At 26.1% G+C, this 19175-nt stretch overlaps 3 protein-coding genes across 3 annotated transcripts in view; 2 read left to right on the top strand and 1 right to left on the bottom strand.

Annotated features, from left to right (window-relative positions):
- The first annotated feature begins 182 nt into the window (after positions 1 to 182).
- LOC111629371 (ectonucleotide pyrophosphatase/phosphodiesterase family member 6-like) lies at positions 183 to 5935 on the top strand. The gene is made up of 7 exons (XM_023373264.1): positions 183 to 511; positions 2046 to 2402; positions 2462 to 2571; positions 4964 to 5125; positions 5203 to 5346; positions 5421 to 5541; positions 5621 to 5935. Exons 1-7 carry the CDS (start codon positions 268 to 270, stop codon positions 5830 to 5832), a joined length of 1350 nt encoding a protein of 449 aa, XP_023229032.1. The 5' UTR covers positions 183 to 267; the 3' UTR covers positions 5833 to 5935.
- Positions 5936 to 6861: 926 nt separating this feature from the next.
- Positions 6862 to 19175, bottom strand: part of LOC111629380 (fumarylacetoacetase-like) — a 25599-nt gene continuing 13285 nt past the window's right edge. Inside the window, exons 4-7 of the mRNA XM_023373272.1 lie at positions 17879 to 18010; positions 12524 to 12625; positions 12340 to 12457; positions 6862 to 7703 (exon numbers count right to left, since the gene is read on the bottom strand). Coding sequence (XP_023229040.1) covers positions 7627 to 7703; positions 12340 to 12457; positions 12524 to 12625; positions 17879 to 18010 — 429 coding nt within the window. The 3' untranslated portion in view covers positions 6862 to 7626. The remainder of the gene's footprint in view (positions 7704 to 12339; positions 12458 to 12523; positions 12626 to 17878; positions 18011 to 19175) is intronic.
- LOC111629372 (ectonucleotide pyrophosphatase/phosphodiesterase family member 6-like) lies at positions 16145 to 17139 on the top strand. The gene is made up of 4 exons (XM_023373265.1): positions 16145 to 16329; positions 16407 to 16550; positions 16625 to 16745; positions 16825 to 17139. Exons 1-4 carry the CDS (start codon positions 16198 to 16200, stop codon positions 17034 to 17036), a joined length of 609 nt encoding a protein of 202 aa, XP_023229033.1. The 5' UTR covers positions 16145 to 16197; the 3' UTR covers positions 17037 to 17139.

Below are 19175 nucleotides of genomic sequence, written 5' to 3'. Positions count from 1 at the left end.
GGAATTCTTTCGGATGATTGACTTTCGGAAAATCGACGCTCTACTGTATTACGATTTTAATGTTTAAAATTATTATTTGTATAATTTTCATACCAACTATTTTTTACGATTTGTAAAAATTGTAATAAAATTAGAGAGGAACTAGTAAAAATGCATTTTTGAGTATACGGAATTATTTTTCAAACGCTAGATGTCGTGACCTCATGCGAACTTTCGTCACGCTCGCACACGTTACCTGATGTTTATATACCTGTTGACAGTTGGAGGATGTGGATGTGCCGATTCGCAGTCCTTTTTTACGCATTATTAACAGTGTCATCGCGTTTTACGGATGGAAAGAAGAAATCTTGCCTTATAATAATACTTGTAGATGGAGTCAGATGGAATTATTTAGACGAAAACATTACTTATACAGGGTTTCGCCAAATAGCAGATAATGGTGTGAAAGCTGAATATGTTACACCCATCTTTCCATCAAATTCTTACCCGAATTGGTATACAATTGTAACAGGTAACACTTATAAACATTATATTTAATGATCAGAAATTTTAAATATATTTTTTACACTTAAATAACAAATTGATTTTTTTTAAAAAAGTGTATGAAACTTCTCAGGAAACCTAAAAGTACCCGTTTATCTGCCTTTATATTAAAATAGTTATGAAATGTAGTTCTTTCACTAATAATAAACTAGTAAAACCTGAAATATGATTAATAGAAACACAAATAATTTATTACAATAAAAACAGAATAACAAATGTAATGTTACCAAGAATTTTACCCCATTGACTACATTGGGTTGCAAAATCATCTGCAACTGAAACTATGGATAAAAATTAATTGTAATTTTTTATTTATTATTTAGTTATTAAATGAGTAGTTCTGCAATAGAATATACTTATACAACTATATCATTATTGTCTTTTGGGACACTTTATGAGATAATGCATATATATATATATATACAGTCATTCCTCTACATTTGCAGGGGATTAGGGTGCAGAATCCTAAAATTGTGAAATTGTGGGAAACTGCAAATATCTATAGGCTCCTAAACCTTAACTCTTAACACTATTGACTGTATTTAACACAAAAATGTAAAACAATGCATTCTGGCTGTAACGATATATTTTATAATATTAAAATTACAGTATCAACAATTTATGCTAGCATATCCACATGCGTGCACAAACACACACACAGAGGAGAGAGAATACAGTATTTAGATAGCAATAAAATTATTAAACTTTATAAAATACAATTATGTACAGTACTGTGTTTTATAAAGTTTATTAATAAAAGAAACATGTAGTACAATGCACACAGAGACAAAACGAGTGATGCTCTTTAGTAATCATACAGTGTGCATATAGCATTCCCAAACATAATGCATAGTTCATTAGCACACTGAAACTTTATGAAAAATTTGTGTGTATGATTTCAATAGTAAATGATAAAATAGATTAATATTACATACATTTCATGCATTTATGACTTAGTTTTTAATTTTCCTTACATTTTGTAGTTTACATGTGTCATCTACAATTTTCCACAGTTGGTCACAAGACTCCAGAAAATTCCCATTTAATTGTTGATGACAAATTTGCAAATAATCAAATGAGCAAAAATTGAGATTTGATTGTATAACATAATTAACTTATAACAAGTAATGGACTGATAAAAAGAATAATTTTTACTATATAAACATATATTGTAAAATATCTTATCTCAATATTTGTTTAAGATTATTTATATTTTTTCATGAAAATATTTTCTAGTTTACTTCGAAGACCAAACCTTAGACAAGGAAATCTACTTTTCCATATTCCAAATAGTCTCTCTAATGTGTTTCTAGTTTTAATATGAGCAGCATTATATTTTACTTCTGTATTTGTTGTTGGGTTTAAAAGTGGTGTCATCAANTATTTCATTGAATGATATTTTTTAATGTTAAAACAACAATTAAAATTACTTATATTTCAAATTAAAATATATTATTTTTATTCTTAACCTATTTTAATAAATTTTAAAAATTTTGCATTAGGTCGCCATGCTGAGAATCATGGGTTTGTCCAAAACTATATGTATGATGAGAAAAATGGCGAATATTTCCTAATGGCACCAAATAAAAATGCATTCCATCCACACTGGTGGAATTACACAGAACCTCTGTGGATAACAGCTGAGAAGAATGGAATCAGAGTGGGTTCCTACTGGTGGGATGGCTGTCAAGTGGAAATTGATGGCATCAAAGCATCCTTGTGCAAACCATACATACCCTACTCAGATTGGATAAACATGAAAGACAATGAAAAGGAGATATTTAATGATATTCTGGATAAATGTAAAAATAATGAGCAGCAATTATCATTAATTTATTATGAAGCAGTAGATGCCACAGGTAAATAAGTCGCATTTTCTAATGAACTTTCAAAAGTGCAATTTTTCTTTTGATTTTAGGACACAAATATGGACCAGATACTAAAGAAAGAAGGCAAGCTTTACAAAGTATAGATTCAGACATAAATAGATTACAAGAAGAAATAGTTAAAAAAGATTTACTCACTAAGGTTTGTAAAATTTTTCTATTCAGATTTGAAAATTATATATATATATATACACACCATTACAATAGAATTTTGAAAAATTTTCTAATAATTTCAGAAAACTGAAAAAATTTTTTCTGATACTGAAATAAAATTTAGTGGTATTACTTTATTGAAACATACTAGTTTTCTTAAATATACATAAACTTGAAAATATTTAATAATGTAATTTATGTCTATATATTTGTATATATTTATTGTAAACTATGTAAACTGCTTTTTATTGTTAGAATGTGTGTTTCTATGGCAATTGTGTTCAATTCAAATTTTTCTTACAACTTAAAAATTATTATAAATTTAACAGATTGTTCTGAGATTCAATTCACTTACATTTGAGAAAATAAATTACTCTGATGCTATAGTCTAGATTAAAACTGACAGTTTTTTTATTTCCTCTGCATCATTTTTGATAGCTAGTCTTACATTTAATGAACTAGATAATGATGAAAACTTATACAAGGAAACTCTAAAAGATTCAGACTATTATAATACATTTATGCATGTATTTCAAAAATGCAGAAACGTTTTTAATGTAACTTCAAAAAATAAATAAGATTTGGTATTACTATGATATGCTTCTTGTCTAGTCTTTGTATTAGCTTGTAAGCACTAAATTGGCCTTTCTCAATTGCTATCTGATATCCTGTGGTGATGTAATAAGTTTAGCAATAGAGAAAGGCCAATTTAGTTAGTGCTTACAAAACTAAGAGTTGATATTGCCAGCATAGATGATTTATCACTAATTGCAGTCCTGTTTTCTTTTTTATTTTTCTAGAAAATTTATAAAATTTTGTTCAGATGTTTTGGTATAAATGTTGGTCAAACAACTATACAATATGACATTAGTTTACTGTTTTAAAGGATTCAAATTTGAATCAAACTTTGATTTCATTCATGGAGTGTGATTTGAGACATTATTCATTTTTTGTCCATATTAGCAAATGCCATTGCAGGTCAGGTCCACTTATAATAGACATACAGTAATTGAGACTAGTCATAATGTGTTGGGTCTCATGTTAACAAATCAATCAAGCTATCATTTTCAGAAAAAATATGTTATTTAAAGCAATTTGCAAAGTCTGTTAACTCTTAACTGTCATTTTGCTGTATTTACATTGCATGCGTGTGTGTGTGCTTGTATATTTTTTACAAGTTTCCAGCTGTCTTTTACATGATAAAGTAAGTTTCAAAAAATAATTATTCATTTTTATTTGTTAATGAACTTTGTGGTTCAATAAAAGTAACTTAAATTATAATTCCAAATACAAGATGCTTCATACCACTCAGACATTCCTGATAATTTGAATCCCCATATTGAACTGCTTTAAAATTCCAGAGAAAAAAAACTATTTTACATATGAAAAAATATATTAATCATGCCATAATGGGGTCTCTCAGACTATGATAAATTTTAAACTCACAAAAATGGAAAACTAAAATCTAGAAATAATAAGCATGTACTAAAAAAGTATTAACTTTATTCTGGTGACAAATCCTACAATAAGAATATTGAGCACTGTGTGATTTCACTTTAGCCCTTAACTGTGATTGTGCAAATATTATTACAATGAATTTGAATTTAGATAAAGACACATTAATTTTCAAACTAAATTTAATGTGAAAAATAATGCCTTAAAATTGCACCTTTACACTTATTAATAATTAAATTGTTTCATTTATTTATTACATTAGAATTTAGTTAGTATGCTATCAGTTTATTTTTAATTCTAAAGTGATAGAGAAGTTGAAATATAAACTGATTATTACTGAATGTTTTTCATATTTTCTATCAAGCATAATTGCTACCAACTTCAATAGTTACAGTGCACTCTCCTAAACAATATTCCTTGCAATATATGGAATTTTTAATGTCCATGACAAATTCATTAACGTAAAATTTTCAGAAAATTTTCATTTACATTATTTTAGAACAGTATTCTCATGCAAGTTGTGAAATAATATAAATTGAAATATTGACAGATTGGCCAAAATTTCTCAAATCTATTTCTTCCAATAATTTAAAAAAATTCACTTTGTGTTAATGTTCATGACCATGGTTACATTAAACAATCATTAAATAGAAGACACCTGACATCATAATTTCTTCTTATATTACTTAAAATAAACCAAGTTTATATAAACACTATCAGTATTTTTAAATCAGCATATAAGAGAGTATAAAATTCCATCTTTGTTAAATTCTTATGTAATAGAATATACTTAAAAATTATAACTGTAATTTAACAAAAGTTAGTCTTTCCATGCTTTGATATTTATTATTTTGAATGACATTTTATATTTCAAACTTTTAAATGATGATATTTTCATTTTTAATAAATCTGTCATTTTCATAAAGGTAAATTTAGTCATTGTATCAGATCATGGAATGTCTGACACAAATCCTACAAAAGTTACCTACATAAATATAGACAGAGTGATTAAATTAGACGATATTGAGATGATGTTGGATAAGGGTTCCCTTTCCATGATTAAACCAAAAGAGAATAAATTAGATGAGGTAAATATCAATATTGCAAAATATGTTAAATATATAATGATTAATAATGAAATTTTCTGATTATTAAATATATTTAGATAATAAATGATTTTAAAAAAGCCAATATTCCTGGTCTTCATGTGTTTAAGAAAGAAGATATTCCAAACCACTATCATTTCAAAAATCATAATTTAGTGCTTCCAATTTTATTAATGGCTGATGAAGGATATTACATAAATCCAGTAGGTGAACTTATCAAATTTAAAATCACAAACAAATATTGCATACAAGTATAAATGTATTATTATTTTTATAGATAAATGATACATTGAAAATGATACCATCATCCCTCAAAGAATATTTAGGATTTCATGGTTATGATCCATATAGAAAAGACAAAACTGACATGAGAGGAATTTTTTATGCTAGAGGACCAAGTAAGTATTTTATTATTTATTATTTAATTGTTTCCAAGACTAAAAAATATTTGTGAATAAAAAAATATTCTTCTTTCAGACTTTAAATCGAAATTTGTCAACCCACCAGTTCAAATGACTGATCATTATAATATATTTTGTCATATTTTGGGAATTGAACCTATACCTAATAATGGATCTTGGGACAGAGTTAAAGACATGATATACAATAATGGATATTCAGCTTCAAATAATCCTTTATTAATTTTGTTGACTATAGGAGGCATAATGTTTATATATAATTTGCTGTAATAATCAAAGCTGTAATTAATTGGACTGTTTTTCACTACTATTAATAATTACATAAAGTAATTTGACACTAGATGTAGGCATTAGGTGCCATCTCTTATTAAATTTAATAATTATAATTAAATTAATATTTATTAAATAATTTAGAATATTCTGGAAGAAAAAAATTAGTCCAGATTGGTACTCAAATCTTCAATCCCACTTACTGTATGGATGCATTGCCAATTATGCTACTCAGACCTGTGTGTGACTTTTTGCTTTCAGACATTTAATTTTGGATATAACCATCCATGGTGGGTGTAATATAAACATTCTAGGCCATGGGTATAGGAGTTGTTCCCAGTTAACGCCATGAATAATACTTCACACTCAAGAACCTTAAGAGTCCAGTAATAACACTTTAATGGAAACTAACATTTTTGACTGTACCTCGGTCTTCTCAGGTTTTTAAAACCAGTAAGATTTGAACTTGGAATGCAAAGAACAATATTTACAAATTATTAAAAAAAAAAAATATGGAACATGTTCAAAAATTATTTTAAAATCTATGGAACAATCTAAGCACATGTAGACAACTTTTATCCATGGCGATAGAACTATATCAATACCATAAACAGTGAATAATACGATATAAATAATGTTAAATAATAACTCAGTGAACCAATATAATGAACTGGTAGAAAATTCAATGCATCAAAAACAGGTTTGAAGAGTTAATGAAATATTTTCATGCTGCAGATAATAAAGAAAAAGGTTGCTAATTGCTGGTGTTACCCATTTTAAAGACTGGACTCTTAAGGTTCTTGAGTGTGAAGTATACATTCCAGTAATTCTGTAAGAATTACTGGAATGTATACTTCACACTCAAGAACCTTAAGAATTGTTTTAATGCCATGAATAATAGTGGATGGTTTCAAGAATTGGTCAAAAGTGGGATTTGAATCAGCTGCAGACAAATTCATTTCTTCCAGAATATTCTAAATTATTTAATAAATATTAATTTAATTATAGTTATTAAATTTAATAAGAGATGATAACTAACACCTACCTCCAGTGCCAAATTATTTAGAATTTAATTATTAACAGCAGAGAAAAATAGTCTGATTAATTATGCTGGTCATTTGGCTTTGATTAATAACATCAAGCTTAGAGATGTTTAGAGAATCAAGCAAACAGAACAATGTCGATCAGCAGCAGATTAGCAACAGAACAATGCCAACTGTAAATTTTAACAAAAAATAATAAATACTATTTTTTGTACTGAGATTTGATTTTTATGTCTCTTAAAATTAATTATTTTATAAACAATTTCTTAAATTTAAGCTCAAAAATAAGTAAATATAGAAATTATATTTAGATAGTTTTTGAATTTACACTGATAATAGAAATTATGATTTAAAACAAAAGAAGAATCAAAATATTTGCAACCATTGGGACAAGAGTTGTTCAGGAATTATTCTATTATGTGAGTTGATAAGTTTGAACCCAATGTGGATATTCTTTAGTGCTATATCCCACTTGATTCTGGAATTTGTAACATTGTAACGAGTATCTAGAAATAACCTCAAGACAGTTGGGCAATTATAGTATATATGAATGAATCATTCTTGAAGTTTTCAAATGCTTATTTATGGTATGTATCCATTAATGAAAATAATTATAAAATATTTATTTATTTTCTTTAAAAAATAAAAACACATTAAAAAATATATCTAAATCAATCACAAGGAATGATTATGCTGTAAATATTGCACAAACTTCTTGAATAAATTCAGAAATTTTTAGATATTCTGTAATTTACAATTGTACAGCTGGAAGAAGTTTTCCACTACAAGAACCAAATCCAATTCGAAAATTATTGGCTTGGCAATAGCCTGGAAAAAGAAACACAAATATGAAATATATCCTTAAAATAAATAAACCTAAAATTAATATATTGTAATTATATTATTTATGAACCATTTATGAAGTAATAAATGTTCTTTGAATGAAAAGTTTTTTCTCCAAACTTAATTTTTTATGATATACAGTAGAACCTCGATTATCCGGACCTCTATTATCCGGATTTTCGATTATCCAGATTGTTCAAAATAAAAATTTTACGAATTTGATGATTTGCACTTGGCGAATTACGACACTGTTTATGTACGTGATGGAATGCATAACATTTTTTGTTTCAACAGCGTCTCACCCGGCACAGTGGTCGTAAACTCTTAAATATATTTTGCGTCATAATAAAAATATAACTTGACATACGTATTTATAAATAATTTATATTCAAATTACATCATTTCTATGACCAAGGGCGGCGTAAGGCATGGACAACATGGGCCACCGCCTACGCCTCGCGGTCCGAAGAGCCTCACACCGCGAAGGTTTATGCATTATTACTTAAAAGCCGAGAACGCAACGAAAAAATTTTACTCGTTATAAAACGATAGTTTGTCAAATTTTTATTCATAAAAATGCAGTTTCAACTGATTTTTATTTTATAAAATCCTCCTTCTTGTGCCATCAGAGGGCCTTTTAAACAATAGCTAGTCTGTTAGCGCTGGTCAGTAGTAGTACAAATTCCATACGAACGTTTGTTTCTTGAAAATTTGATCGCGATTTGAATACAGTGTTTATTTTTAATATTACCGATAAGTCATCGAAAAGAAAACGTGTTGTATTATCATTAAAAGACAAAGTATTTGTTTCGATTATCCGGATTTTTCCTTATCCGGACTACCTTCATCCCCAATTAGTCCGGATAATCGAGGTTCTACTGTACTTGAATTATTTGTTTTAAATGTATTTTAATTGTTTTAATAAATAAAAAACAAACATGCAGAAAAAGCTTGAGATGATCAATCAAAAAGGAATATTGCAAAAAGTAGTATGATAAATTTGATGATGCTGTAAGTTGGTGCTGTCTAACTGACTTGTTGCATGTCATTAATTCCCAATCTGTAGTGTCAGTTCACTATTATTGTTTTATTTTTAATCTTTATTAGTACAAAGGGTGGAAGCCCTGTTATTCTGGGGCTAAATAATTACAATTATTTTTAAAAAATATGTGTTTTACAAACAATAAATCAAAAATTTACATCAATAATTAATTTATTACAAATTCTTAAATTTTGTCTATTATTTACTGTACAGTACATCTTCCTTCACAATTTTAATTACAAAGTTTTAAAGAAGGAACTGTACAATTTGTATGAGTTTATTTAAGTTTTCTCTAAAGTCTTGAGTTGAGCACATTATTATTATTTTAATTAAGGCATTTCCAATTATTATGACACTTGTACACTACAAAATTTTTACAGTGGAAAGTTTTAAAGAACAGTTATCAAAAATTATGGTAATGGCTTATGTGAGAATATTCCAAATCATCTGCACCTATAAAGGTTAGTAATGTTTAACTTTTTATTAAATAACAGTTCTTGGAGTCTGTATGTAATAAAAAAGAAAAATAGAGCTGTACTAAATAAAGTTATCTGAGAAAAGATTCTTATTGTGCTTGAATGTCTAGAAAAAGGAATTCTGCAAAATCTTTAAGGCTGGAAAATATATATATATTTAATGATTCTGTTCACACAAGAAAAAAAAATATACAAGTCTTAAAGATTTTGCAGAATTCCTTTTCTAGATGTATATATATTAAATTTCAGCCTTTGGTGCATACTTTTATTTATTTATAGTTTTAAATGTTATGAATACTAAATAAATGCTCAAGTTTTTAATGTTTCTAGCAATGAATAGCATGGTTTGCAATGTCACTGAGTCTAATTTGTGATGCTGTCAATTCCTGAGTACCCTTTTCATTTTCATTTGATCATTTGACATAAGCTTAATAACATTAAAATAAGTAAAAAAGTTGATTTTTTATGTTAATTTATTCTTAATATGTTATTGAATTTACTATATAGCTCCTTTGTAATGTCTAATGATAAGTTCAAAATACTTTATACACTATGGATCAATTGTCCACTATCATTATCCATTGTAGTATAATTTATGGTTGATTGTTAACCATAGTTCAAAATATCAAGCAACATATTTTATATCATGGTATTTTATTCATAATTTTAGAAATATTATATAATAAAAATGTTTTTAAATTGAAAGTTTAATCCTTTCTTTAAATGTAATTTTATATTTTCAGATCATTTTATATAACATTTTTAACAGACAATTGTAAATTAGTATTAGATAATTATACAACTATTCCTTATGATATTAATGATATAACACAGGACACAGTACTATGGTAGAATCTGATGATGGGAGCTAATATCCTGAAAAATGTTTATGAAAAATGAAATGTTGGACTCCTTAAAAAAATTTTTTAGTGTCAGTGCTCTTCTGTTGAATTCAACAACTGATTTAAGAATTGTTACTCAAAGTAATTTGTTTTTTTAACAAAATATTGGAAATAAAATATTTGAAAATTAAAATGTTCTTGATTCAAATAAAATATTCCCAACACATTTGCAATGACATTTGCAAAATTTATAATTAATAAAATTATAAATTTTAAAAATTCTTTCTTTACTTATAACTGAGAGAATAAATCTAAAATTTCTACCTGTTATGATAACTTCATCTCCATCTTTAAGAAAAGTTCTAGTTTGTCCATCTGCCAAAGTAATGGGTTTGCTACCTCGCCAAGTCAGTTCTAACAGTGAGCCATATGAATCAGGAGTCTAAACACAAAATCTCATTAATTAAAGATTTGAATTATAATTTTAGTTGAGAAATGTTTTACTTACTGGGCCACTAATTGTGCCTGATGCCATTAAATCTCCTGTGTTAAGATTACATCCTGTTATTGTATGATGTGCCAATTGTTGTTTCATTGTCCAATACATATACTAAAATTGTTATTAATTATAAGAATATTGTGATAAGAAATTTAAAGAATTATTTAACTATGATTTAATAAAATTCATCTATGATCCTAAAAAAAGAAAACGTATAAATTTATTAACTATATTAAATTTGAATGATTGAGTTATTAGAATGAGAATTATGAAATCTAATTCTATCTAATCCTATGGGTCCAAATTTAGTTGGACCCATAGGATTAGATTTCAGCTCTCATATCATTCACACACAGACTTTAGTAAATCATATAGCAACCTAATCAAACAATTTATCTATACAAGATCTTATTCAATAATCAATGTAGCAAGAATATCCCTCTCTCATTTTCTTCATATTTCTTCATTCTGTTCTCTAATAGTCTTGTACAAAAGATTGAATCACTTTTTTAGGATCATCATCAACTTAATTATAATTAATAACATATTTTAATGATTACTAAATTACTTAATTGATTAGTTATGCATATTTATAATGTCAAATATTTAATCACTAATTGTTGATAATTTAGAATCTAAATAATCAAACTAAATTAAGTCTAAAGTAACCAAAGCTATTATTTTTCACATAACAATGAAATCTAAATGTGACTGAAAATATCTGAAATTACTAAAAGTAAAAATTTTCACTTAAATATGAAATTTAATTTATTATTTTATTAAAAAAATATCTGAAACTTTATTCAAATTTAACATTTAAAGCAAGCTCTCAAATGAATAATTTTTCATCTTTAACAATATAAGTTCTAATATTAGTTCAATAAATTTAAAATACTGTATTTCATATTCATAATAGCCTTTGAATGAATTATATTGAAATTTTTAAGTAATGCTATTATTGGTTATAAAAGATTTTTGGATCTAAAAGAACTTGTTTATACATTGTATAGGTGAATTTGTTATAATTTATTAATATTGTAATATTAATATAAAAGCACTTTTCCCCACAAAATGTTTTTTAGTATTGATGTATCCTTTTCTATCATTCATAATAGTAAAGAAGATACAAAATAAAGTTTGTCATTTTACATTTCTCAAAATNCACTATCATTATCCATTGTAGTATAATTTATGGTTGATTGTTAACCATAGTTCAAAATATCAAGCAACATATTTTATATCATGGTATTTTATTCATAATTTTAGAAATATTATATAATAAAAATGTTTTTAAATTGAAAGTTTAATCCTTTCTTTAAATGTAATTTTATATTTTCAGATCATTTTATATAACATTTTTAACAGACAATTGTAAATTAGTATTAGATAATTATACAACTATTCCTTATGATATTAATGATATAACACAGGACACAGTACTATGGTAGAATCTGATGATGGGAGCTAATATCCTGAAAAATGTTTATGAAAAATGAAATGTTGGACTCCTTAAAAAAATTTTTTAGTGTCAGTGCTCTTCTGTTGAATTCAACAACTGATTTAAGAATTGTTACTCAAAGTAATTTGTTTTTTTAACAAAATATTGGAAATAAAATATTTGAAAATTAAAATGTTCTTGATTCAAATAAAATATTCCCAACACATTTGCAATGACATTTGCAAAATTTATAATTAATAAAATTATAAATTTTAAAAATTCTTTCTTTACTTATAACTGAGAGAATAAATCTAAAATTTCTACCTGTTATGATAACTTCATCTCCATCTTTAAGAAAAGTTCTAGTTTGTCCATCTGCCAAAGTAATGGGTTTGCTACCTCGCCAAGTCAGTTCTAACAGTGAGCCATATGAATCAGGAGTCTAAACACAAAATCTCATTAATTAAAGATTTGAATTATAATTTTAGTTGAGAAATGTTTTACTTACTGGGCCACTAATTGTGCCTGATGCCATTAAATCTCCTGTGTTAAGATTACATCCTGTTATTGTATGATGTGCCAATTGTTGTTTCATTGTCCAATACATATACTAAAATTGTTATTAATTATAAGAATATTGTGATAAGAAATTTAAAGAATTATTTAACTATGATTTAATAAAATTCATCTATGATCCTAAAAAAAGAAAACGTATAAATTTATTAACTATATTAAATTTGAATGATTGAGTTATTAGAATGAGAATTATGAAATCTAATTCTATCTAATCCTATGGGTCCAACTAAATTATCTAATCCTATGGGTCCAAATTTAGTTGGACCCATAGGATTAGATTTCAGCTCTCATATCATTCACACACAGACTTTAGTAAATCATATAGCAACCTAATCAAACAATTTATCTATACAAGATCTTATTCAATAATCAATGTAGCAAGAATATCCCTCTCTCATTTTCTTCATATTTCTTCATTCTGTTCTCTAATAGTCTTGTACAAAAGATTGAATCACTTTTTTAGGATCATCATCAACTTAATTATAATTAATAACATATTTTAATGATTACTAAATTACTTAATTGATTAGTTATGCATATTTATAATGTCAAATATTTAATCACTAATTGTTGATAATTTAGAATCTAAATAATCAAACTAAATTAAGTCTAAAGTAACCAAAGCTATTATTTTTCACATAACAATGAAATCTAAATGTGACTGAAAATATCTGAAATTACTAAAAGTAAAAATTTTCACTTAAATATGAAATTTAATTTATTATTTTATTAAAAAAATATCTGAAACTTTATTCAAATTTAACATTTAAAGCAAGCTCTCAAATGAATAATTTTTCATCTTTAACAATATAAGTTCTAATATTAGTTCAATAAATTTAAAATACTGTATTTCATATTCATAATAGCCTTTGAATGAATTATATTGAAATTTTTAAGTAATGCTATTATTGGTTATAAAAGATTTTTGGATCTAAAAGAACTTGTTTATACATTGTATAGGTGAATTTGTTATAATTTATTAATATTGTAATATTAATATAAAAGCACTTTTCCCCACAAAATGTTTTTTAGTATTGATGTATCCTTTTCTATCATTCATAATAGTAAAGAAGATACAAAATAAAGTTTGTCATTTTACATTTCTCAAAATATATTTGTTCGTTTGTTTTGTTAAGTTATGGCAATGCAACACTTGGGCAATCTGCCTAGGGAAATGCCTTCCGGGAGGTCTTTTTAAGGGAAACTGGCCCCTATTTAGGTGTTACAGACGTGGTGAAAACCAGAAAACTCCATGTCCAGGCCGTCTGAGTGAGGCACGAACCCACAACCGAACTCCCAGTTTTCAGGGTACAAAGACTGCTTGGCCACTGATGGGCTCTCAAAATATGTATTTTATTTTGATCTTCAAGATCTTCCTCAGTGCAATATTTTATATTTTAAGAAATATATTTCCTTTCCTGTGGCAGAAATATATACCAATAGGAAAATATATTTTTGAGTAAAATTATATACAAGAGTATTAAATATAATAATGCTTATATTACAGAGTATTTTTGTATCCTTTCTTTTTACACCCAATTCCATCAATATCAATAAACAAATTTAAGGTGTTAAAAGATCAAGAGCTGAAATATATTTAAATATGATAAAACAATGAGATGAATTTAGTGTCTAGAAACATCATATCACATAATTTTGAACAAAAGAACAAATTAATGTTATTATTATTGATGATTTGAAAACTATTCCTCAAACTATCAGTCTGCTGTTTTGTAAAAAGTTGTACTAATATTTTATGGTATAATGCTTTTATACATGAAATTCAACTCATTGTGTTATCATATTTAAATATTTAGACTTCTTAAACTTTTATAGAGAATACCACCTTGATGGCAATCTTGCATGACAAATGCTCTCAGGGAAATTGCTAATAGGGAGATCACTACACTACAATAACAAATCATAAAGTCAATCCATAAAACAAAAGCAGGACTGATGTTATGCTCAATTGCAGTGTATTTAATAGTTTCAAAAATAGGTACACCTTCAATATCAAAACAAGCACAATTTCCTTCACATCCAGGACTTTCTCAATTTGGAAAACTAAACTGTGTAAAGCAGTCTCACATGGTTTACCAGAATGATAAGCAAACTGAAGAGAATGTAGAGAAAACAAATGTCCCTAAGATGCCTATCTATAACAAGACAATGGCTAATAAATCTGCACCACAGATTGCAAAGCCACCCATCACTACAAGGGTGGAGACAAGGCAAGGACATATTATTCACTTGTGGATTTATTATTCAGTTGTAGTATTTCATAAGTTAATGCTATTATGATAACTTATGTATGATAATGACACATTTTAAAATTTAATAATTTTAATTATTTATGTGAAATTTTAAATATAAAACTATTTATTTGCCGAAATATGATGACAATTCTGTGTGGAAAATGATATTTTAATACTAAAAGTAATAAATCATTTAATGTTTATTGAATATTCTTAATTTAACATTTAAATCTAATTAAATTCCAGCTATATTTTTAACAGAAATTGTTCAGATTTTTATGAAATTATGAAAATGAATTATATTGAATGGAAAAGTAGATTGCATTATTTATTTTATATTTATATAAAAATCACATAATATGTCTGATTGTTCATTTTATCATATTTTTAAGTATAGCATTTATTGTTGTATTGCAAAATTACTTTTTTACAATTGACAGTTAAATCTTCATATGTGTTTTTATGTAGAATCAGAATAAAATTCAAAACAAAGTTATTAATTTTCCTATTAGTTTATATCAAGTACTGCAAATGATTTCACATTANAACTAAATTTAATATGAAAAATAATGCCTTAAAATTGCACCTTTACACTTATTAATAATTAAATTGTTTCATTTATTTATTACATTAGAATTTAGTTAGTATGCTATCAGTTTATTTTTAATTCTAAAGTGATAGAGAAGTTGAAATATAAACTGATTATTACTGAATGTTTTTCATATTTTCTATCAAGCATAATTGCTACCAACTTCAATAGTTACAGTGCACTCTCCTAAACAATATTCCTTGCAATATATGGAATTTTTAATGTCCATGACAAATTCATTAACGTAAAATTTTCAGAAAATTTTCATTTACATTATTTTAGAACAGTATTCTCATGCAAGTTGTGAAATAATATAAATTGAAATATTGACAGATTGGCCAAAATTTCTCAAATCTATTTCTTCCAATAATTTAAAAAAATTCACTTTGTGTTAATGTTCATGACCATGGTTACATTAAACAATCATTAAATAGAAGACACCTGACATCATAATTTCTTCTTATATTACTTAAAATAAACCAAGTTTATATAAACACTATCAGTATTTTTAAATCAGCATATAAAATTCAGTATTTAATCATATTATATCAGTATAAAATTCCATCTTTGTTAAATTCTTATGTAATAGAATATACTTAAAAATTATAACTGTAATTTAACAAAAGTTAGTCTTTCCATGCTTTGATATTTATTATTTTGAATGACATTTTATATTTCAAACTTTTAAATGATGATATTTTCATTTTTAATAAATCTGTCATTTTCATAAAGGTAAATTTAGTCATTGTATCAGATCATGGAATGTCTGACACAAATCCTACAAAAGTTACCTACATAAATATAGACAGAGTGATTAAATTAGACGATATTGAGATGATGTTGGATAAGGGTTCCCTTTCCATGATTAAACCAAAAGAGAATAAATTAGATGAGGTAAATATCAATATTGCAAAATATGTTAAATATATAATGATTAATAATGAAATTTTCTGATTATTAAATATATTTAGATAATAAATGATTTTAAAAAAGCCAATATTCCTGGTCTTCATGTGTTTAAGAAAGAAGATATTCCAAACCACTATCATTTCAAAAATCATAATTTAGTGCTTCCAATTTTATTAATGGCTGATGAAGGATATTACATAAATCCAGTAGGTGAACTTATCAAATTTAAAATCACAAACAAATATTGCATACAAGTATAAATGTATTATTATTTTTATAGATAAATGATACATTGAAAATGATACCATCATCCCTCAAAGAATATTTAGGATTTCATGGTTATGATCCATATAGAAAAGACAAAACTGACATGAGAGGAATTTTTTATGCTAGAGGACCAAGTAAGTATTTTATTATTTATTATTTAATTGTTTCCAAGACTAAAAAATATTTGTGAATAAAAAAATATTCTTCTTTCAGACTTTAAATCAAAATTTGTCAACCCACCAGTTCAAATGACTGATCATTATAATATATTTTGTCATATTTTGGGAATTGAACCTATACCTAATAATGGATCTTGGGACAGAGTTAAAGACATGATATACAATAATGGATATTCAGCTTCAAATAATCCTTTATTAATTTTGTTGACTATAGGAGGCATAATGTTTATATATAATTTGCTGTAATAATCAAAGCTGTAATTAATTGGACTGTTTTTCACTACTATTAATAATTACATAAAGTAATTTGACACTAGATGTAGGCATTAGGTGCCATCTCTTATTAAATTTAATAATTATAATTAAATTAATATTTATTAAATAATTTAGAATATTCTGGAAGAAAAAAATTAGTCCAGATTGGTACTCAAATCTTCAATCCCACTTACTGTATGGATGCATTGCCAATTATGCTACTCAGACCTGTGTGTGACTTTTTGCTTTCAGACATTTAATTTTGGATATAACCATCCATGGTGGGTGTAATATAAACATTCTAGGCCATGGGTATAGGAGTTGTTCCCAGTTAACGCCATGAATAATACTTCACACTCAAGAACCTTAAGAGTCCAGTAATAACACTTTAATGGAAACTAACATTTTTGACTGTACCTCGGTCTTCTCAGGTTTTTAAAACCAGTAAGATTTGAACTTGGAATGCAAAGAACAATATTTACAAATTATTAAAAAAAAAAAATATGGAACATGTTCAAAAATTATTTTAAAATCTATGGAACAATCTAAGCACATGTAGACAACTTTTATCCATGGCGATAGAACTATATCAATACCATAAACAGTGAATAATACGATATAAATAATGTTAAATAATAACTCAGTGAACCAATATAATGAACTGGTAGAAAATTCAATGCATCAAAAACAGGTTTGAAGAGTTAATGAAATATTTTCATGCTGCAGATAATAAAGAAAAAGGTTGCTAATTGCTGGTGTTACCCATTTTAAAGACTGGACTCTTAAGGTTCTTGAGTGTGAAGTATACATTCCAGTAATTCTGTAAGAATTACTGGAATGTATACTTCACACTCAAGAACCTTAAGAATTGTTTTAATGCCATGAATAATAGTGGATGGTTTCAAGAATTGGTCAAAAGTGGGATTTGAATCAGCTGCAGACAAATTCATTTCTTCCAGAATATTCTAAATTATTTAATAAATATTAATTTAATTATAGTTATTAAATTTAATAAGAGATGATAACTAACACCTACCTCCAGTGCCAAATTATTTAGAATTTAATTATTAACAGCAGAGAAAAATAGTCTGATTAATTATGCTGGTCATTTGGCTTTGATTAATAACATCAAGCTTAGAGATGTTTAGAGAATCAAGCAAACAGAACAATGTCGATCAGCAGCAGATTAGCAACAGAACAATGCCAACTGTAAATTTTAACAAAAAATAATAAATACTATTTTTTGTACTGAGATTTGATTTTTATGTCTCTTAAAATTAATTATTTTATAAACAATTTCTTAAATTTAAGCTCAAAAATAAGTAAATATAGAAATTATATTTAGATAGTTTTTGAATTTACACTGATAATAGAAATTATGATTTAAAACAAAAGAAGAATCAAAATATTTGCAACCATTGGGACAAGAGTTGTTCAGGAATTATTCTATTATGTGAGTTGATAAGTTTGAACCCAATGTGGATATTCTTTAGTGCTATATCCCACTTGATTCTGGAATTTGTAACATTGTAACGAGTATCTAGAAATAACCTCAAGACAGTTGGGCAATTATAGTATATATGAATGAATCATTCTTGAAGTTTTCAAATGCTTATTTATGGTATGTATCCATTAATGAAAATAATTATAAAATATTTATTTATTTTCTTTAAAAAATAAAAACACATTAAAAAATATATCTAAATCAATCACAAGGAATGATTATGCTGTAAATATTGCACAAACTTCTTGAATAAATTCAGAAATTTTTAGATATTCTGTAATTTACAATTGTACAGCTGGAAGAAGTTTTCCACTACAAGAACCAAATCCAATTCGAAAATTATTGGCTTGGCAATAGCCTGGAAAAAGAAACACAAATATGAAATATATCCTTAAAATAAATAAACCTAAAATTAATATATTGTAATTATATTATTTATGAACCATTTATGAAGTAATAAATGTTCTTTGAATGAAAAGTTTTTTCTCCAAACTTAATTTTTTATGATATACAGTAGAACCTCGATTATCCGGACCTCTATTATCCGGATTTTCGATTATCCAGATTGTTCAAAATAAAAATTTTACGAATTTGATGATTTGCACTTGGCGAATTACGACACTGTT

The sequence above is a fragment of the Centruroides sculpturatus genome, unplaced genomic scaffold, assembly GCF_000671375.1.
Source record: "Centruroides sculpturatus isolate CEXI.00-Female unplaced genomic scaffold, Cexi_2.0 scaffold643, whole genome shotgun sequence".
In the NCBI taxonomy this organism is placed as follows: Eukaryota; Metazoa; Arthropoda; class Arachnida; order Scorpiones; family Buthidae; genus Centruroides; species Centruroides sculpturatus.
The sequence above is the reverse complement of the archived record's forward strand: the minus strand, read 5'-3'. Positions and strand labels throughout refer to the sequence as shown.